Source organism: Martes martes, assembly GCF_963455335.1.
Source record: "Martes martes genome assembly, chromosome: X".
NCBI lineage: Eukaryota > Metazoa > Chordata > Mammalia > Carnivora > Mustelidae > Martes > Martes martes.
Genome location: NC_137897.1, coordinates 66,092,810 through 66,113,408, shown reverse-complemented (window position 1 = coordinate 66,113,408; position 20,599 = coordinate 66,092,810). Strand labels below are relative to the sequence as shown.

The 20,599-nt window shown below is 37.4% G+C and overlaps 1 protein-coding gene across 1 annotated transcript in view; it reads left to right on the top strand.

Moving 5' to 3' along the window:
- Positions 1–20,599, top strand: part of RPS6KA6 (ribosomal protein S6 kinase A6) — a 170,604-nt gene that overhangs the window by 49,036 nt on the left and 100,969 nt on the right. The window contains exon 2 of the mRNA XM_080795171.1: positions 13,399–13,458. Within this exon, the coding sequence (XP_080651297.1) occupies positions 13,399–13,458 (60 nt within the window). The remainder of the gene's footprint in view (positions 1–13,398; positions 13,459–20,599) is intronic.

Sequence of the window (20,599 nt, the reverse complement as noted above, 5' to 3'; positions counted from 1 at the left end):
CTTCCTTCCTTCCTTCCTTCCTTCCTTTCTTTTTTAGAAATTCTAAAAGGGTTGTTTATTTTGTGTCAATAAAAAAACACAAAATGTGGTGTAGGGACTAAAAATGTAGACTTATGGAATATGTTCAAATATAAGTTGCTATCAACTTAAAATGGACTTATTTACATAGAATCATATATGTGAACCTCCTGATAACCACAATGCAAAATTTTATAATAAATACACTAAAGAAAGTGAAAAAGGAATCTACACATAAAAACTAAAGAAATTCATCAAACCACAAGGAAAGAAAGAAAAAAAAAGAAGAAAGGATCACAGGGGAATTACAAAAACAGAAACCTTGGAACAAAATGGCAGTAAATATGTACCTATCAATAATTAATTTAGAGGAGACAAGATGGCGGGGAAGTAGGAGGAGGCACCGTTTCAACCTGTACCCTAAAGTGAGCTGATTACCAACCAAAGAACTCTGATCACCCATGAAATCAACGTGAGATTAGAATTATACACTTTTGGATCTCTACGGGGGCAGAAGACGCCAGTGGGCAGGTAAAGCAGAATGGGAACATCGGACTGATATCGGAAGATAAACCAAAGGGGGAGGGAGCCACCAGAAGTGACCCGTTGGAAAGTAATACCCCAATACGAGAGTGCCCTGCGATTGGGGATGAGCATTAACTTGGAGTCTGGTTGAAAGCACTCAAAAAGAGCAAAGGATCACAGGGGGGAAATTGTGGGAATTGGGGCAGTTAGGGACAGGGGCTTAAGTCCCTGGACCCAGGACAGCCACCGCTGGAGCTGAGCCAGAGAGTCTGGCGAAGAAACCAGGTCTTGGTCCCTGCACCACGGTCAGTACATCCAGCTACATCCATTCAGCCATCTTTCACCAAAATGACTAGGAGGAGGAATGCCCAACAGTAGAAAAACTGAGGCTGGGCCTTCTGCAACAGAGCTAATGGCTATCGACATAGACAATATGTGGGAAAGGGAATTCAGGCTAAAAATTATCCAGGCAATAGCTAGGTTGGAGAAAGCCATGGATGACAAAATGGAATTGATTAGGGCAGAAGTGAAAGCCACCAGGGATGATGTTCACAATGTTCTCAATGAGTTCCAATCTAATCTAAATTCTCTAAAAGCTAGGGTAACTGAGACAGAAGATAGAATTAGTGATCTGGAGGACAAACAGATAGAGAGAAAGGATCAGGGGGAAACCTGGAACAAACAGCTTAGAAGCCACGAAAACAGAATCAGGGAAATAAATGATGCCATGAAACGTTCCAGCGTCAGAATTATTGGAATCCCTGAGGGGGAGGAGAAAGAAAGAAATCTCTAAGATATAGTTGAACAAATTTTCCGTGAAAATTTTCCCAATCTCGCGAATGGAACCAGCATTCATATACTAGAGGCAGAACGTCTCCCCCCAAGATTATAGAATCTAGAAAGACATCAAGACACGTGATAGTGAAAATGATGAATCATAATTGTAGACAGGACCTCTTGAAAGCAGCTAGGACAAAGAAGTTCTTTACATATAGAGGAAAGCCCATCAGAATAACGTCAGACCTGTCCACAGAAACCAGGCAAGCCAGAAAGGGCTGGTAAGACGTATTCAGGGCACTAAATGAGAAGAACATGCAGCCAAGAATACTTTATCCAGCAAGACTGACATTCAAAATGGATGAAGAAATAAAGAGTTTCCAAGACCAGCAAGGTTTAAAAGAGTTTGTGACCACCAAGCCGACACTGCAGGAAATATTAAGGGGGAGGTCCTATAAAAGAGGAAAAATCCTTAGAATATCATTGAACAGAAATATATGGAAACAATCTACAGAAAGAAAGACTTCAAAGGTATCACGATGTCAATAAAAACATATTTCTCAATAATCACTCTCAATGTGAATGGCCTAAATGCGCCCATAAAACGACACAGGGTTGCAGATTGGATAAAACGACAGGACCCATCCATATGTTGTCTACAAGAGACCCATTTTGAACCTAAAGATACACCCAGACTGAAAGCGAAGGGATGGAGAAGCATCTTTCCTGCCAGTGGGCCTCAAAAGAAGTCCGGGGTAGTGATTCTCATATCAGATAAATTAGATTTTAAACTAAAGATTGTAGTCAGAGATACAGAAGGACACTACATAATTCTTAAAGGGACTATCCACCAGGAAGATCTAACAATTGTAAATATTTATGCCCCCAATGTGGGAGCAGCCATTTACATAAGAAAACTGTTAATCAAGATAGAGTCATATTGATATGAATACATTAATAGTAGGAGGTCTTAACACGCCACTGTCAGAAATAGATCATCCAAGCAGAAAATCAACAAAGAAAGAAGAGCATTGAATGACACATTGGACCAGATGGACCTCATAGATATATACAGAACTTTCTTCCGTAAAACATCAGAATACTCATTCTTCTCAAGTGCACATGGAACCTTCTCCAGAATAGACCACATACTGGGTCACAAATCAGGGCTCAACCGATAGCAAAAGATTGAGATTATGCCCTGCATATTCTCAGATCACAATGCTTTGAACTGGAGCTCTATCACAAGGAAAAGTTCAGAAGGAACTCAAACACCTGGAAGCTAAAGACCACCTTGCTTAAGAATGCTTGGATCAACCAGGAGATCAAAGAAGAACTTCAACAATTCATGGAAACCAATGAGAATGAAGACACTTTGGCCCAAAACCTATGGGATACATCAAAGGCAGTCCTAAGGGGGAAATACATAGCCATCCAAGCCTCCCTCAAAAAAATGAAAAATCCAGAATACACCAGCTGTCTCTACACCTTAAAGAACTGGAGAATCAACAACAAATTAAGCCAACTCCACATACAAGAAGGGAAATGTTCAAGATTAGAGCAGAGATCAATGAGATAGAAACTAGAGATACAGTAGAATACATCAATGAAACTAGAAGCTGGTTTTTTGAAAGAATTAATAAAATCGATAAACCATTGTCCACACTAATCCAAAAGAAAAGATAGAAGGCCCAAATTAATAAAATTATGAATGAAAAGGGAGAGATCACAACTAACACCAAAGAAGTAGAAACAATCATCAGAAGTTATTATCAACAGTTTTATGCCAATAAGTTAAGCAACCTAGATGAAATGGATGCATTCCTGGAAAACTATAAACTTCCAAAATTGAACCAGGAAGAAATTGACATCCTGAACAGACCGATATCTAGTAACAAGATTGAAGCAGTGATCAAAAACCTCACAAAAAACAAGAGCTCAGGATCTGTCGGATTCCTTGGGGAATTTTACCAAACTTTCAAAGAAGAAATAACACCTATTCTCCTGAAGCTGTTTCAAGAAATTGAAGCAGAAGGAAAACTTCCAGACTCTTTTTATGAAGCCAGCATTACCCTGATCCCCAAACCAGGCAAAGACCTCACCAAAAAGGAGAATTTCAGACCAATATTGCTGATGAATCTGGATGCTAAGATTCTCAACAAGATCCTAGCAAATAGGATCCAGTAGCACAGTAAGAAGATTATCCACAAATACCAGGTGGGATTCATCCCTGGGTTGCAAGGAAGATTCAACATTCGCAAATCAATCAATGTGATAGAACAAATCAATAAGAGAGGAAAGCCACATGGTCCTCTCAATTGTTGCAGAAGAAGCATATGACAAAATCCAGCATCTGTTCCTGATTAAAACACTTCAAAGTATAGGGATAGAGGGAACGTTCCTGAACTTCATAAAATCTATATGAATAACCCACAGCAAATATCATCCTCAACGGGAAAAACTTCACAACCTTCCCGTTGAGATCAGGAACACGACAAGGATGCCCACTCTCACCACTCTTGTTCATCATAGTATTAGAAGTCCTAGCAACAGCAGTCTGACAACAAAGAGAAATAAAAGGTATCCAAATTGGCAATGAAGAAGTCAAACTCTGTCTCTTCGCAGATGACATGATACTTTATATGGAAAACCCAAAAGACTCCACCCCCAAACTACTAGAACTCATACAGCAATTCAGTAATGTGGCAGGATACAAAGTCAATGTATAGAAATTAGTGGCTTTCTTATACACTAACAATGAACATACAGAATGGGAAATTAGAGGGGCGCCTGGGTGGCTCAGTGGGTTAAAGCCTCTGCCTTCGGCTCAGGTCATGATCCCAGGGTCCTGGGATCGAGCCCCGCATCGGGCTCTCTGCTCAGCAGGGAGCCTGCTTCCTCCTCTCTCTCTCTGCCTGCCTCTGCCTACTTGTAATCTCTGCCTGTCAAATAAATAAAATCTTTAAAAAAAAAAAGAAAGGGAAATTAGAGAATCGATTCCATTTACTATAGCACCAAGAACCATAAGATACCTGGGAATAAACCTAACCAAAGAGGTAAAGGATCTGTACTTGAACTACAGAACACTCATGAAAGAAATCGAAGAAGACACAAAAAGATGGAAGACCATTCCATGCTCTTGGATCGGAAGAATAAACAATGTTAAAATGTCTATACTGCTTAGAGCAATCTATACCTTTAATGCCATTCTGATCAAAATTCCACCAGTATTTTTCAAAGAGCTGGAAGAAATAATCCTAAAATTTGTATGGAATCAGAAGAGACCCCGAATACTAAGGACATGTTGAAAAAGAAAAACAAAACTGGCGAAATCACATTACTTGATTTCAAACTTTAGTACAAAGCTGTAATCACCAAGACAGCATGGTACTGGCATAAAAACAGACACATAGACCAGTGGAACAGAGTAGAGAGCCCAGATATGGACCCTCAACTCTATGGTCAAATAATCTTCGACAAAGCAGGAGAAAATATACAGTCGAAAAAAGACAGTCTCTTCAATGCATGGTGCTGGGAAAATTGGACAGCTATGTGTAGAAGAATGAAACTTGACCATTCTCTTACACTGTACACAAAGATAAACTCGAAATGGATAAAAAACCTCAACGTGAGACAGGAATCCATCAGAATCCTAGAGGAGAACAAAGACAGTAACCTCTTCGTTATCAGCCACAGTATCTTCTTTTATGATATGTCTCCAAAGGCAAAGGAAACAAAAGCGAAAATGAACTTTTGGAACTTCGTCAAGATCACGAGCTGCTCCACAGCAAAGGAAACAGTCAACAAAACAAAGAGGCAAACCAAGGAATGGGAGAAGATATGTGCAAATGACACTACAGACAAGGGACTGATATCCAGGATCTATAAAGAACTTCTCAAACTCAACACCCACACAAAACAGATAATTTTGTCAAAAAATGGGCAGAAGACACAAACCGATACATCTCCAATGAAGACATACAAATGGTTTTCAGACACATGAAAAAATGTTCATCATCACTAGCCATTAGGGAGATTCAAATTAAAACCACATTGAGATACCACCTTACACCAATTAGAATGGCCAAAATGAGTAAGACAGGAAAGAACATGTGTTGGAGAGGATGTGGAGAAAGGGGAACTCTCTTACACTGTTGGTAGGAATGCAAGTTGGTGCAGCCACTTTGGAGAACAGTGTGGAGATTCCTCAAGAAACTAAAAATAGAGCTTCCCTATGACCCTGCAATTGCACTACTGGATATTTATCCCAAAGATACAGATGTAATGAAAAGAAGGGCCATCTGTATCCCAATGTTCATATCAGTAATGGCCACAGTCACCAAACTGTGGAAAGAACCAAGATGCCCTTCAATGGACAAATAGATAAGGAAGATGTTGTCCATTTACACTATGGAGTATTATGTCTCCATCAGAAAGGATGAATAGCCAACCTTTGTATCAACATGGACGGGGCTGGGAGAGATTATGCTGAGTGAAATAAGTCAAGCAGAGAGAGTCAAGTATCATATGGTTTCACTTATTTGTGGAGCATAACAAATAACATGGAGGACATAGGGAGGTGGATTGGAGAATGGAGTTGAGGGAAATTGGAAGGGGAGGTGAACCATGAGAGACTATGGACTCTGAAAAACAAGCTGAGGGTTTTGAAGGGGCGGGTGGTGGGAGGTTTGAGAGCCAGGTGGTGGGCATAATGGAGGGCACGTATTGCATGGAGCACTGGGTGTGGTGCATAAACAATGAATTCTGTTAAACTGAAAAGATGTTAAATTAAAAAAAAAATTAAAAAATTACTTTAAATATAAATGGACTAACTCCTCTAATCAAAAAAAAATGAGTGGCTGAATGTGTTAAAAAAAGCAAAAAACACAAATCAAAAAGACATCTATATACTCGAGATTTACTTCGGAGTTAAGCACTCTCACAGACTGAAAGTGGAAGGTTAGGAAAATATTTTTCATGGAAATGGAAATGAAAAGAAAGGTGGGGGGCACCTGGGTGGCTCAGTGGTTTAAGCCTCTGCCTTCGGCTCAGGTCATGATCCCAGGGTCCTGGGATCGAGCCCCGCATCGGGCTCTCTGCTCAGCAGGGAGCCTGCTTCCCTTCCTCTCTCTCTGCCTGCCTCTCTGCCTACTTGTGATCTCTGTCAAATAAATAAAAATCTTAAAAAAAAAGAAAAGAAAAGAAAGGTGGTATAGGTACATTCATATCAGACAAAAGAGACTTTGAAACAAGTATTATAGTGAATAACAAAAGAAAGACTTTACAAAATGAAAAAGGGGTCAAGAAGATCCAATACTTAAAAATATATATGCATCCAAGTTTGGAGCACCAAAATATGTAAAAGCAGATGTTAACCGGGAGAAATTATTAAATGAAGAAACTGACAGCAATACAATAATAGTAGGGATTTTAACCTGCCAGTTACGTCAATGGATAGATCCTATCCAGACATATATGAAACCTTGTTTCAGTAAGAAAACATTGATCTTCAATGATCATTAGACTAGGTGTACTTTTATATATATATATATAGAGAGAGAGAGAGAGAGAGCACGCACATTCCATCTAAAAGCAACAGAATATATATTTTCCGAAGTGCACATGGAACATTCTCCTAGATAGATTACATATGAGGCTACAAAACAAGTCTCAATAAATTAAAGAAGGATGGAATATATGAAGCATCTTTTCTAATGACAGTGGTATCCATCTCTAAATTAATTACAAAAAAAATGGAAAAACTACAAATACATGGAGATTAAACATGTTACCTGACAGCTACAGGGCCATAGGAAAAAAAATTAAAGGAGAAATAAAAAATCTAGAGATTAGTGAAAACAGAAATATTATATACCAAAACCAATCAGACGCAGTGAAGAACTAAGAGGAAAAGTTATAGCAGTAAAGGCCTATCCCAAGAAAAAAGAAATCTCCAGTAAGCAATTTGACTTTATACCTAAATAGCTAGAAAAAAAAAATCCCAATGTTATTAGAAGGAAGGAAATAAAAGAGGAAATAAATGAAATTGCTATTAAAAAGATAACACTAAAGATCAATTAAGAGCTGATTCTTTGAATAGATAATATAAATTAAAACTTTAGACTTGCCAACAAAAAGAGAGGGCTCAAATAAGTAAAATTGGAAATGAAAGAAAAGCTGTAGGTGTTAACATAGAAATAAAAGGGTCATAAGAGATTATTATGAAAAATTATAATAAGATCAGCTTCAAACTGATACCAACACCAGACACATAGACTTAAAAGAAAATTATATGTCAATATCCCTAATGGAATGAGATGCCAAAAACCTTAGCCGAATATTGGAAAATGAATTCAGTAATACATTAAAAGGATTATAGGAGATGCTTAATTGGCACAATCGATTGAGTGTCTGATTCCTGGTTTCTGCTCAGGTCATGATCTTGGGGTCGTATGATTGAGCCCTGTGTCCAGCTCCATGCTCCGTGCAGAGTCTGCTTACGACTCTCTCCTTCCCTGCCTCTGTCTCTGTCTCTGTCTCTCAAATAAATCTTTGGGATGCCTGGGTGGCTCAGTTGGTTAAGGATCTGCCTTCAGCTCAGGTCATGATCCCAGGGTCCTGCGATTGAGTCCCACGTTGGGCTCCTTGCTTTGGCTCAGGTCATGATCTTGGAGTCCTGTGATCAAACTCCATGTTAGACTCTCCACTCTGGGAGAGTGTGCTGGTCCCTCTGCCCCTTCCTTTGCTCCTGCTGTCACTTTCTCTCTCAAATAAATAAAATCTTAAACACACACACACACACACACACACACACACGGCTTTTACATCATGACCACATGGAATTGGTTCCAAGGATGCATGGATGATTCAGTATCTATAAATAAATCAACATGATAAACTGCATTAATGTAATGAAAGATAAAAATCGTATGATCCTCTTGGTAGATGCAGAAAAAACATTAGACAAAATTCAACATTGATTTATGATAACTCTCAACAACATGGGCATAGAGGGTCTGTGCCTCAATATAATAAAGGCCATATATGACCAAATGATAGCTAATACTCAGCAGTGCAAAGTTGAAAGCTTTTCCCTTAAGATCAGGAATAAGACAAAAGATGCCTGTTATCCTTACTTTCATTCAATATAGTATTGGAAATTCTAACCACAGCGAGTAGGTGAGTAAAAGAAATAAAAACATTCATATCGGTAAGAAAGAAATGAAACTGTCACTATTTGTAGATGACATGGTATGATAAATAGAAAACCTTAAAGACTTCACCACAAAACTAACAGAGCTAATAAGAAAGAAATCAAGGAAACAACTCCATTTTCAGTTGCACCAAAATGAATAATACAGGAATAAATTTAACCAAAGAGGTGAAGACCTGTACACTGAAAAATAGCAGGTATTGTTGAAAGCAATTGAAGAAGAAACAAATGGAAAGATATTCTGTGCTCATGGATTGGAAGAATTAATATTATTAAACTGTCCAAACTACCCAAGATAAACTACAGATTCGGTGTAGTCCCTATTAAAATTACACTGAATTTTTTTTACAGAACTAAAACAATTCTAAGATCTGTATGAACCACAAAACCCTGGATAGCCAAAACAGTCTTGAGAAAGAACAAAGCTGGAGGTATCATGCACCCTGCACCCTGATTTTATTTTATTTATTTATGTATTTAATTTTATATTTTTCCCACCTATGAGAGAGAGAGAGAACAAGTGGTGGGGAGGCACAGAGGGAGAGAAAGAGAAAGAAGCCGACTCCCTGCTGAGTAGGAAGCCCAACACAGGGCTTGATCCCAGCACCTGATATCATGACCTGAGCCAAAGGCAGATGCTTACCTGACTGTGCCACCCAAATGCACTCATGCACCCTGATTTTAAACTGTATTACAAAACTCTAGTAGTCAAAACAGTATGGTATTGGCATAAAAACACACATTGATCAATGGAATAGAATAGTGAATCCAGAAGTAAAAGCACCAGTATATAGTCTATTTAAAATGGTGTTGCTAAACTTGACAGCTACATCCAAAGAATGAAAGTGGAACACTCTCTTGCACTCTATACAAAGTTAACTCAAAATGGAATAGAAACTTGGCTATAAGACTAGACACCATAAAAATCCTAGAAGAAAACTTTGATGATAATCTCTTTGATCAATCAGTTTTAGCAATATGTTTTTTGGATGTGACTCCAAAGGCCAAGGAAGCAAAAGCAAAAATAAACAGCTGGGTCTACTTCAAACTAAAAAGTTTCTGCACAGCAAAGGATAAACAACAAAAAATGAAAAAAGAAAAAAACCTACTGAAAGGAAAACATATTTGCAAATCATGTAACTGGTAAGGGATTAATATCCAAAATATAGAAAGAGCTCCTACAACTCAATTACAAAACCAAACCAAACCAAATCAAACCAAACCAAAACAGTTTTTAAAATGGTCAATAGAGCATGCACCTCCTAATCTTGGCATTGTAAGTAAGTTCAAGCCCCATGTTGGGTGTAGAGATTACTTAAAAAATAAAATCTCAAAAAATTTATAAAGGATGCACAGAGGATCTCAATAGACATTTTAACAAAGAAGATATACTAATGGCCAAAAGGTATATGAAAATATTCTCAACATCATTAATTCAGCAGGAAATTGTAAATCAATACCATAGAGATATTTCCTAACACCTGTGGGGATGGCTGTTGTTAAAAAGGTACTCAGTGTTAGGGAGAATGTGGAAAAAACCAGAAACCTCATGTATTTTTTGGTGGGAATATATATGGGTGCTAGATCTATGGAAAATATTACTGAGGTTTTTCAAAAAATTAAAAATAGATATACTGTAGGTAGGATCCAACAATTGCACTACTGGGTAACATTGCAAAGAAAATGAAAACATAATCCATAAAGATATTTCCACTTCTGTATTTACTGCAGCATTATTTAAATAGGCAAGGTATGGGAGCAACCAAGTGTCCATTGATGATGAATGGATAAACAAGAAGTCATGTATGTATGTATGTATACACACACACACACGCACACAATAGAATATTACTCATCCATAAAAAAAGGATGAAATCCTATCATTTGCAACAGCATGAATTGAGCTTAGGGGTATTATACTAAATGAAATAAGTCAGACACAGAAAGACAAATACTGCATGATGTACATGTGGAATAAAAATAAACAAAACCCAGATTCATGATACAGAGAACAGATTGGTGGTTGCCAGAAGGACAGGGCATTGGGGAGGTGTAATTGTTGCAGGAAATTAAGAAGTACCAACTTCCAGTTATAAAACAAGTAAGGCATGTGTATACAATGTATAGCTTAGGATATATAATCAGTAACATTAAATTTGTAAGGTGGTAGATGGTAACTAGACTTATTTTGGTAGCTATCTTGCAATGTATGTGAATGTGAACTCACTATGTTATACAGCTGAAAATAATGTACTTTATGTCAGTTATATCATAAAAACTAAAACATTTATACACAACAGAATATTAGTATATTTACAGATATTCACAGCTATTGCCACAGTTTTAGAACTTTATCACATCATAAAGAAACATTTTACCCTTTATCTGTTACCCCCATTGCCTTATCCCATACCCCTAAGCAACAACTAGTTTACTTTTTGTCTCAATAGTTTTTTCTCTTTTCAAAATTAATATGAATAGATTTGCCATTATTTAAGTAATTCTGTATCTCTCTTTTTTTCTGGGATGTTAATGATATGGATTTTATATCTTCTCACATTCCACATGTCTCTGAGGCTCTGTTCATTTGCTTTTATATTTCTTTCTTCATTTTTTTAAGATTATTTATTTATTTATTTGACAGAGAGAGCAAGAGAGGGAACACAAGCAGGGAAAGTGGGATAGGGAGAAGCAGGCTTCCTGCTCAGCGGGGAGCCCGATACAGGGCTCCATCCCAGAATCCTGGGATCATGACCTGAGCTGAAGGCAAACGCTTTAATGACTGAGCTACCCAGGCAACCCTGTTCATTTGCTTTAATCATTTTTCATTTTCAATATCAGTTGGTCTTTCTCTTTAAGATTTTATTTATTTGCCGGAGATAGAGCAAGAGCGTACAAGCAGGGAGAGTGGCAGGCAGAAGGAGAAGCAGGCTTCCTGCTTAGGTAGGAGCCCAGTGTTAGACTCAATCCCAGCACCCTGGCGTCATGACCTGAGCTGAAGGCAGACACTTAACTGACTGAGCCACCCAGGCGTCCCCATTTTTCATTTTCTTCTTCATATTTGTTCATTTCTGTTGCTATATCTTCAAGTTTACTATTTCTTCTGCCATCTCCATTTTCTTATTGAGGCAATCCAGTATTTTTTAAAATTAGCACAGGGTGTTGTACATAAACAATGAATCTTGGAACACTGCATCAAAAACTAGTGATGTATTTTATGGTGACTAACATAACATAGTAAAAAAAAAACATTATTTTTGTCCAAAATTATTTACATTTGTTTATTATGGTTAATATTTTTTGCTGATAACTTTATCATTCTGTTCAAGTGTATTTTTTCAAGTCTTTATTTTTATTTTTATTTATTTATTTTAATATTTATTTATTTGACAGAGAGAGAGGGAGAGGGAATACAAGCAGGGGAAGTGGGAGAGGGAGAAACAGGCTTCCTGCTGCCAAGCAGGGAACCTGATAAGGGGCTTGATCCCAGGACCCCGGGATCATGACCTGAGCTGAAGCCAGACGCGTTAATGAATGAGCCACCCAGGTGCCCCTGAAGTATGTTTATTTTTAACCAAAGAGCATAGTTATAATAGCTGCATGATCTTTGTCTGGTATTTCAACATCACAGTTATTCTGGAATTGATGCCCATTAATTTTGACTGTTTAATCTGCCTGATTAGATTCAAGTTCTATCTCACCCTCTCTGTGTGACAGTTCCAGCATTAATTATGTCTTCAGATAATCTGGGTCAGAACTCTCCATGTCCTAACTTAGTAGTTAGTTTTAGGCCTGATCAGTGGTTTATGTTGCAGTTCAGTTTTCAAGCCCTTTGATAGGCTTCTTTGATTCTGTTCCACACACGTGTAGTTTGTGGTTGAGACGAGGAATTGTGTCTGTTCAGATGCAGAATTAGGGGATCTCCTTTTCCGTTGTATCTTTTCCATGATATATTCTTTGGATTCTCCAATTCCCATATGTTCTTTATCCTGATTCTTCTGACCAGAACTGAGTTTCTCTCAGAGTTTTAGTCTTTCATGATGTCACACAGGTTTTTACTGTTAGGGCTGCCCTTTGGATGAAGTGAAGGAGAGCATGAAAAAAATAACAGGAAATACCTCCCCTCACACACACTTTTTTTTTAAATCATATGAGCCTCTTTTCCTGGTCTCTTTGATCAGATATGTTTTCTCTTGATTAGGGCTTGCCTTGGAGCAGGACTAGGAGTCAAAAGAGAAAAAAAAATTGGGGAAAAAAACCTTTAATTCTTATGTTCACCAGCTTAAAAATGTGTCTTTTACTGTTCCTTTTTCCAGAAATGAGGTTTTTCTTGGAAATATTTTTCATACCCACTGTGGAGTTCCATGAATCAGTCAGTCTCTTCTTGTGTCAATGTCAAGAGATAAAGTTTTGAAATAAACCCAGGAAACTCACCATAGTGCTGCTTATTCTTTGAACTTTGTCCTCCTTCCCTAATGTGCTTGCTATTATTTAATTTTCAGAGTCCTCCCATAGTTCTGCCCATTTTTAATTGAACTGTTTTTTTGTGTGTGTGTGTTTGGCTGGGGATATAGGTCAAACACAAAGGTCATATGTTTACTATATGTTAATAAATCATAGCAAAGCTCTAAATAATATGAGATGAAAATACAGTTCTGAAAGTTAAGGATTCTCAAGAACAATCTGGAAACCATATTAATAATGTTCCTTTTCTAAGTACCTTCTATGTGTTGTTTGACATTTTGTGTTTCAGCAACTGTAGATCTTGCTAAATCATGATGGGAAATGCCTGGGGTTCTATTATTCCTAGTTCTTACCCTTGTTCTAGTAATCCCGAACTTCAGTTTTTGAACAATATTTTTCAGGTGAATGGTCTTCAGATTGTTGATGAGCCAATGGAAGAAGGAGAAGCAGATTCTTGCCAAGTAAGTACTTTCATTAACAGACTGTGCTGCATTTTTAAGATATAAGGAAAGAGAATAATCATCTGTTACTTAAGGAGAAAATCATTTGTCAATTAAAGAAATTTATTTAGGTAAGTTAATAATAAGCAAATTCAATTATTAATAAAACAATAGTTTAAAATATAGAGTTTTTTGTCAGAAATTTTTATATGAAAATTTTAAATCTTTTAAACTTTACTGATGTATAATCTATATGCCATGAAATTCACCCATCTTAAGTATAATAATGAATGAAATTTTTACTTGCTAGTATATGAGTAACTGGGTTACTTAAATATAGAAACCTCTGTAAATAAGATTACCTTCAACTTTAGGTTAGAAAAGAGATCTAGTGCAGAAATATTTGACCTGAGGCCATTTAAAATGCATTTCCTGGCTTTGAAAAAATATTACATCTAAATTATTTCAGAATTTTCTAACTAGTTTTATTTTACTTTACTTTATTTTATTTTAAAGATTTTTTATTTGTTTGACAGAGAGAGAGTGAGGGAGAAAAAAGCAGGCTCCCCAGTGAGTAGGGAGCCTGATGCAAGACTTGATACCAGGACTCTGGGATCATGACCTAAGCTGAAAGCAGATGCTTAACTGACTGAGCCACCCAGGGGCCCTTCTAACTAGTTTTAAACCATTTGACTATTGGGCCATTCTGTGCCAGGCCTATGTACTAGTCCCTTGTCCTACAAGCTCTAGTTTTATAGAAGAGTGTTCTTAAGATTTTAAGAAGGTCTAAGTTGTACATCCACATTTATTTTGTTATTTTATTATTATTATTTCAATAATATTTTCCTGGAATTATGGATTGTTTAAGCTGGAAGGAGCCTCAGAGACTATTTTTTAATAATCCCATTGTATAGGTAAATCGGTTGAGACCTGGAGAGGTTATGATATATACTTGTTTGTCAAATTAACAAGTAGCAGAAGTGAGACTTATGACCCAGTGTGCATCATATTAAGTCATTTGTGTATTGTGTAGACTAAAAAGAAGTGGAAAATAAGAAAAACATAATCCTCCTCTTATTTAGTTATGGATAAAATCAACCTTGATATCCTTTTTTTCCCCCGAAACTGGTTTAAAAGAGGATTTTTTCAGATAGGACCAGCAGAGTTATTTAAATTGGGTTTGTCCAAGATTCTTTGAAATATTCTTTGTAAAAATGCGCTACCTCTGCAGCTTGTCATGACGTAACAGTAACCTTAGTTCTGGTTAATAGATAAAATGTCATTATTTCTTTTGTAATTTACTTAATATAAATAACTTGTGTTAATTATGAGTTTAAATGTAAGCTTCTATCAAAATCATGTTAAGTTTTCTCTACAGATCATATGTACTAAGAGGCATAGTATTTACATTAGTAGTTTATGAAAGATAAAGTATAGGAAAATACAAAAACAGTGGGGAATGGTATATTTGAGAATTAATAAATTGATAGAGAAATACTATGCCCCATACCACAGGAGGCAGCAAAATGTATGTGTGTGCATGTGCACATATGTACATGTGTAGCCAAAATAAACACATAGATATATATAGAGGGTTATTGTCAAATATTTACCTTCCCAGTTTAAAAAAAATCAGGAAGTATACTTTTAATGGAAAGACAGTAAAAATATACAGTGATGATGCTAATGTGATCTAAATTACTCACCTTTAGTGGTTAGAAAGGGAAATCTGAAGATTTGGAGAATCAGGGACCTAGAATCACTTCTAAGGATTTTAGTTTTTTTATATATTTTTATTTATTTGAGTTGGCAGAGAGCACACAAGCAGGGGGAATAGCAGGCAGAAGGAGAGGGAAAAGCAGGTTCCCTGCTGAGCAGAGAGCCTGATGTGGGGCTCGATCCCAGGACCCTGGTATTATGACCTGAGCCAAAGACAGACGCTTAACTGACTGTGCCACCTGGGTGCTCCAGGATGTGATTTAGTTTATAGCCTGAGTTATATGAACTTAAAACAAAGTACATTTGCTGTGTGATGGTTTAGGTACTCATTTGATGTCAGTTAAATTATGAGTGATAAGAAACACTAAACATAAATTTATCTCTTTGTTTAATGTTTTTCATTTATAGGATTTTTAGGGATATGGTTACCTATTCCAGTGTGATGCTGGGAGATGTGTGTTTTTTGTGGTTGGCTTTTTTTTTTCTTTTTAATAGTAGAGAGTTGTAGAGATTGCTCTGTGATGCATAGATTCTTTAAACAGTATTCTTTAAATCTGAACTTAAGAATTGCCTATGTTGCCTGATGCTGTTTTGTTATTGATTGATTTAGACAGCTAATCCACTTCATCTCAGTTATCGTAGCTTTGGATTTTCATGGTCATCTGATCACTTTTCATCAGTTAAAATAGGCAGAATTAAGTAAATTTCTTCCCATTCTCCAGATATCTATATCTATATCTATGCATGTCCATATATATGTAGCATATATTAGTAAAACTAAATTATAGTTAGTATAATTTTAATATGTCCAGATTAGTAATAATGAATTTTTCTGTTTCTCAAGACAGTGTTACTATTTGGTAAGCATTAAGTAACAGGTCAACGATAAAAGATATATCATATTTCACCACTTAGTCCCCTATTTCTCCCATCAGTGTCCAGGTTAGAAAAAAAAATCTTATGATTCTTCTTTAATAGATTACTGACATGAATTCATTATTTTATGGTGTCAAAATAAGTAGAGACATCTTATATTTGGTGGTTTATGATCGATTCATATTTACTTTTAAAGATTGTATGCAATGGTTAATACTACCTCAAATAAAGTACATATTATTAATGCTACTAAAGTTTTTGGAATTTCAAAAGAGGAATCACTTAACAATTAGATTTTTGTTCACTACAGTAGTACAACATCAGCAGTATGTTTAGTCTCTAAATTGATATAAATTTTTATTACCCAGAAATATAAAGGTTACATTTAACTGAAAATGTACATAAAAAATGATTTCCTGATATTTTGACGCCTTATGTTTCTAATTTTTGAAACCATTCTTGACATGTGTCTGTCTTAAGAATCCTTTAAGAAATATTCTTTTACAAGTGTTTTATTTAAACTTATGTATAGCTATAAGTAAGAAGTTCCTTAAGTCAGGGGACCTGCTTCTTATAGGGTGGATTTTTTCCTTCCTTTACTTCTCTTTCCATTCTGGTCATTTTTCCTTGCTGCACTTCAGTGTTTTTCTTCCCTTGCAAAGTTGGTCCTTACTTCTCCTTTTTATTCATTTAGCATTAAAAAAAATTGAATCCTTGGAAGTGAAGGTTGCAGAGTAATAGGGGGACCCTATGCTTGCCTCATCCATTAAACACAGCTAGATAAATATCAAATCATTCTGAACACCCAGGAAATCGATCTGAGGACTGAGAGAATAATCTGCACAACTAGAGGGAGAAAAGAGGCCATATTATGGAGGGTGTGAAATGTGGAGGTGGGATTTGGGGGAGAAAAGAATCATGGTGCTGCAGAGGGAAGAGAGGAGAGAGAAAGAGTGAGGTGGGGGGAGAGAGATAGAAAAAATGGGCACAGGGCATTGCACAAAAAACACTCCCCCAAACAATTGATGTTCTGGGAAAACAATAGAGGCTGATTATGGCAAATTTTTACAAGCAGTGGAGCTCAAGGTCTGATGTTTTAGAAGTCCGTGCCATTACCAGTGGAGCCTATTGGGCATAGAGGTGCTCCTGTGGAGAAGGAGGGGAGAGGGCCAGGAGTGGACAATGTGGTCTGAGGATCCCCTGAGTCACACTGGTAGGGACAGTTCCCATTCTTTGAGTGCATTTGGGAGAAGTGGCACTGCCTCTTCAGGGACAAAAGAGCCAGTGGGCAACATTGAGCTGGCCTGTTTTAGTATAGGAATAGATGCACCTACTGAGGGCAGCTAAACTGGATGCTGGCTTTATGCTGTGGTTTACCATAAATTCTAAGCCCCTACATGTTCCTGTGACTAACCTTTTGGGGGGAAAAAAAAAGACACCAACCACAGCTCAGTGAAACCCTCCCCCAGAGGATCAGCATGGGTCCATGCAGTGCCAGGTCCCTAAAATTTGGAGTTTTGAAACCCAGCTGGCATGCCTGAGATAAAACACAGGAGCGTTGTGCTACCTGGTGGGCAGAAGGCTCAGACACAGGGTAAAGACGGGGATCTGGGGGATGCCTGGGACAAAGTAGGGGAGATTGTTTGCTCTTCTAAGAGGGCTTTCTGAATAGGCAAGGCATGAAATCCCCTCTTCAGGGATGAGAGAGCCACCTGATGCCATTTTTACCGCTGCCCACCAGCAAGGGTGGACTTCAGTGAGAAGCCCAGCGCCCAGGGTGGAAGCTTGCACCTCTTACACCAAGCCCCACTCCCCTGTACTCTAAAGGTACTTTTGTTTTGTTTTGTTTTGTTACACTGGGGCAAGTGTGCCTGAGACTCAGAGCATCAGCAGCACCCCCCCCCCAGAGGACCAGCACAAACCACCCAATTGTACTATCTGCTGACCACAGAGGGCTGCAAAGCTGTAGCTCTAGGGGAAATAGGATCTAGCTTCTTTTAAAAAGCAGACTAAAACACACATCATTAAAACTTGCTACACAGTGGGCAATATCCAAGCACTCCCCACTGCAGACAAGGAGAAAGTCTGCAGGGGATTGACCTAAGGGAAAGAGCAGCCAAAGCACAAGAGCAGTGTGCACACAGTGTACATCGGAAACAATTCCTGAAGCACCAGGTCCTGGACAGTATAGGACCTCTTCTTAATATAGCCATTACTCTCAGGAGCAGGAAACATAACAGACTTTCCTAACACAGAGAAGACAGAGAGCTATACAAAATGTCAAGATGGAGGCATTCATCTCAGAAGAAAGAATAAAAGTCAAGGATAGGGATTCCATCAAAACAGTTATAAGTAATATGCCTGAATCAGAATTTAAAACAATGATCATAAGGATACTAGCTGGGCTAGAGAAAAACATAGACAATGCCAGGAGTCCCTCACCACAGGGACAAAAGACTAAAATCTAGTCCAGCCAAAATAAAAATGCTGTAGCCACGATGTGAAATAATAAAGGTGAGAAGAGGGAAAGAAAAATATTGGCTCACTAGTGTACACTTAGGGAATTCAGCAACTATATGAAGCATAATAACATCTGTATCATAGGAGTTCCAGAAGAAGAGAGTAAAAAATGGGCAGAAGGTTTATTTCAGGAAATTGTAGTTGAAAACTTCCCTAATCTTGGGAAGGAAAGAGATATCCAAATCCAGGAGGCACAGAGAACTCCCATCAAAATCAAAAAAGCAAGCTAACACCAAGATACATCATAGTTAAATTTGCAAAATACAGCAATTAAGGTAAAATCCTGAAAGGAACAAGACAAAAAAAGAAGTCCCTAACTTACAAGGAAAGCCAAATAAGGCTTGCAGCAGGTCTCTCCACAGAAACATGGCAGGCCAGAAGAGAGTGGCATGATATTTTTAACATGTTGAATGGGGGAGAAAATGCAGCCAAGAATACTTTATCCAGCAAGGCTCTCATTCAGAATGGAAGGAGAAACAGCTTCCCAGAGAAAAACTAAAGGAGTCCTTGACCACTAAACAAGCCCTGCAAGAGATATTAAAGGGAACTCTTTGAGTGGGAAAGTAAGACCAAAAGCAACAAAGAATAGAAAGGAACAGAGAAAATTTCCAGAAACACCAACTTTACAGGTAATACAATGGCACTTAATTCCTATTAATAATCACTCTCAATGTAAATGAACTAAATAATCCAGTCAAAAGCTATAGGGTGTCAGATTGGATTAAAAAATCAAAACAAGGGGCGCCTGGGTGGCTCAGTGGGTTAAAGCCTCTGCCTTCGGCTCAGGTCATGATCTCAGGGTCCTGGGATCGAGCCCCGCATCGGGCTCTCTGCTCAGTGGGGAGCCTGCTTCTCCCTCTCTCTCTCTGCCTGCCTCTCTGCCTACTTGTGATCTCTGTCTCTGTCAAATAAATAAATAAAATATTAAAAAAAATAATAATTAAAAAAAAAAATCAAAACAAAACAAAAGAAACCCAAGAAACAAAAAACCAAGACCCATCTATAAACGGCCTCAAAGAGACTCATTTTAGACTGAAGGACACCTGCAGATTGAAAGTGAGGGGATAAATGGTATCATGGTAAAGAATATCAAAAGAAAGCAAAAATGACCATACGTCTTTCAGACAAACTAGATTTTAAACCAAAGACTGAAACAAGAGATGAAGGGCACTGTATCATAATAAAGGGGTCTGTCCAACAAGAAGATCTAATAGTTGTAAATATTTATGCCCCCAAATTCAGAGCACTGAAATATATAAATCAAATAATAACAAACATAAGGAAACTCATTGACAATAACACAATAATAGTGGGAACTTCAACACCCCACTTATTTCAATGGACAGATCATCTAAGCAGAAAATCAACAGGAAACAGTGGCTTTGAGTGACATGCTGGACCACATGGACATAACTGATACATACAAGACATTTCATCCTAAAATAGCAGAATGCACATTCTTTTCATGTGCACAGGACACATTCTCTGGAAAAGATCACATACTGGGTCACAAATCAAGCCTGAACAAGTAGAAAAAGATTGAGATCATACCATGTATATTTTCTGACCACAATGCTATGAAACTAGAAGTCAACTAGAACTTTTCTGGTCAAACTGGAAAAAATTTTGAAAGACCACAAATACATGGAGATTGAAAAACATCCTACTAAAAAAGGAATGGGTTGGAAAAAAAATGAATGGGTTAGCCAGAACATTAAAGAAGATGTAAAGAAGTACATGGAAGCAAATGAAAATGAAAACACAATGATCTAAAACCTTTGGGATGTAGAAATAGCAGTCATAAGAAGGTAGTATATAGGAATGCAGGTGTAACCCTAGGAGCAAGAAAAGTCTCAAGTACACAATCTAACCTTACACCTAAAGGAGCTAGAAAAGGAATAGCAAAGATAAGCCTAAATCCAGCAAAACAAGAGAAATAAGATTAGAGCAAAATTAAATGATATAGGAACAAAACAACAACAAAACGACACAGATCAATCTAACTCGGAGCTGATTCTTTGAAAGAGTTAATAAAATTGATAAACCC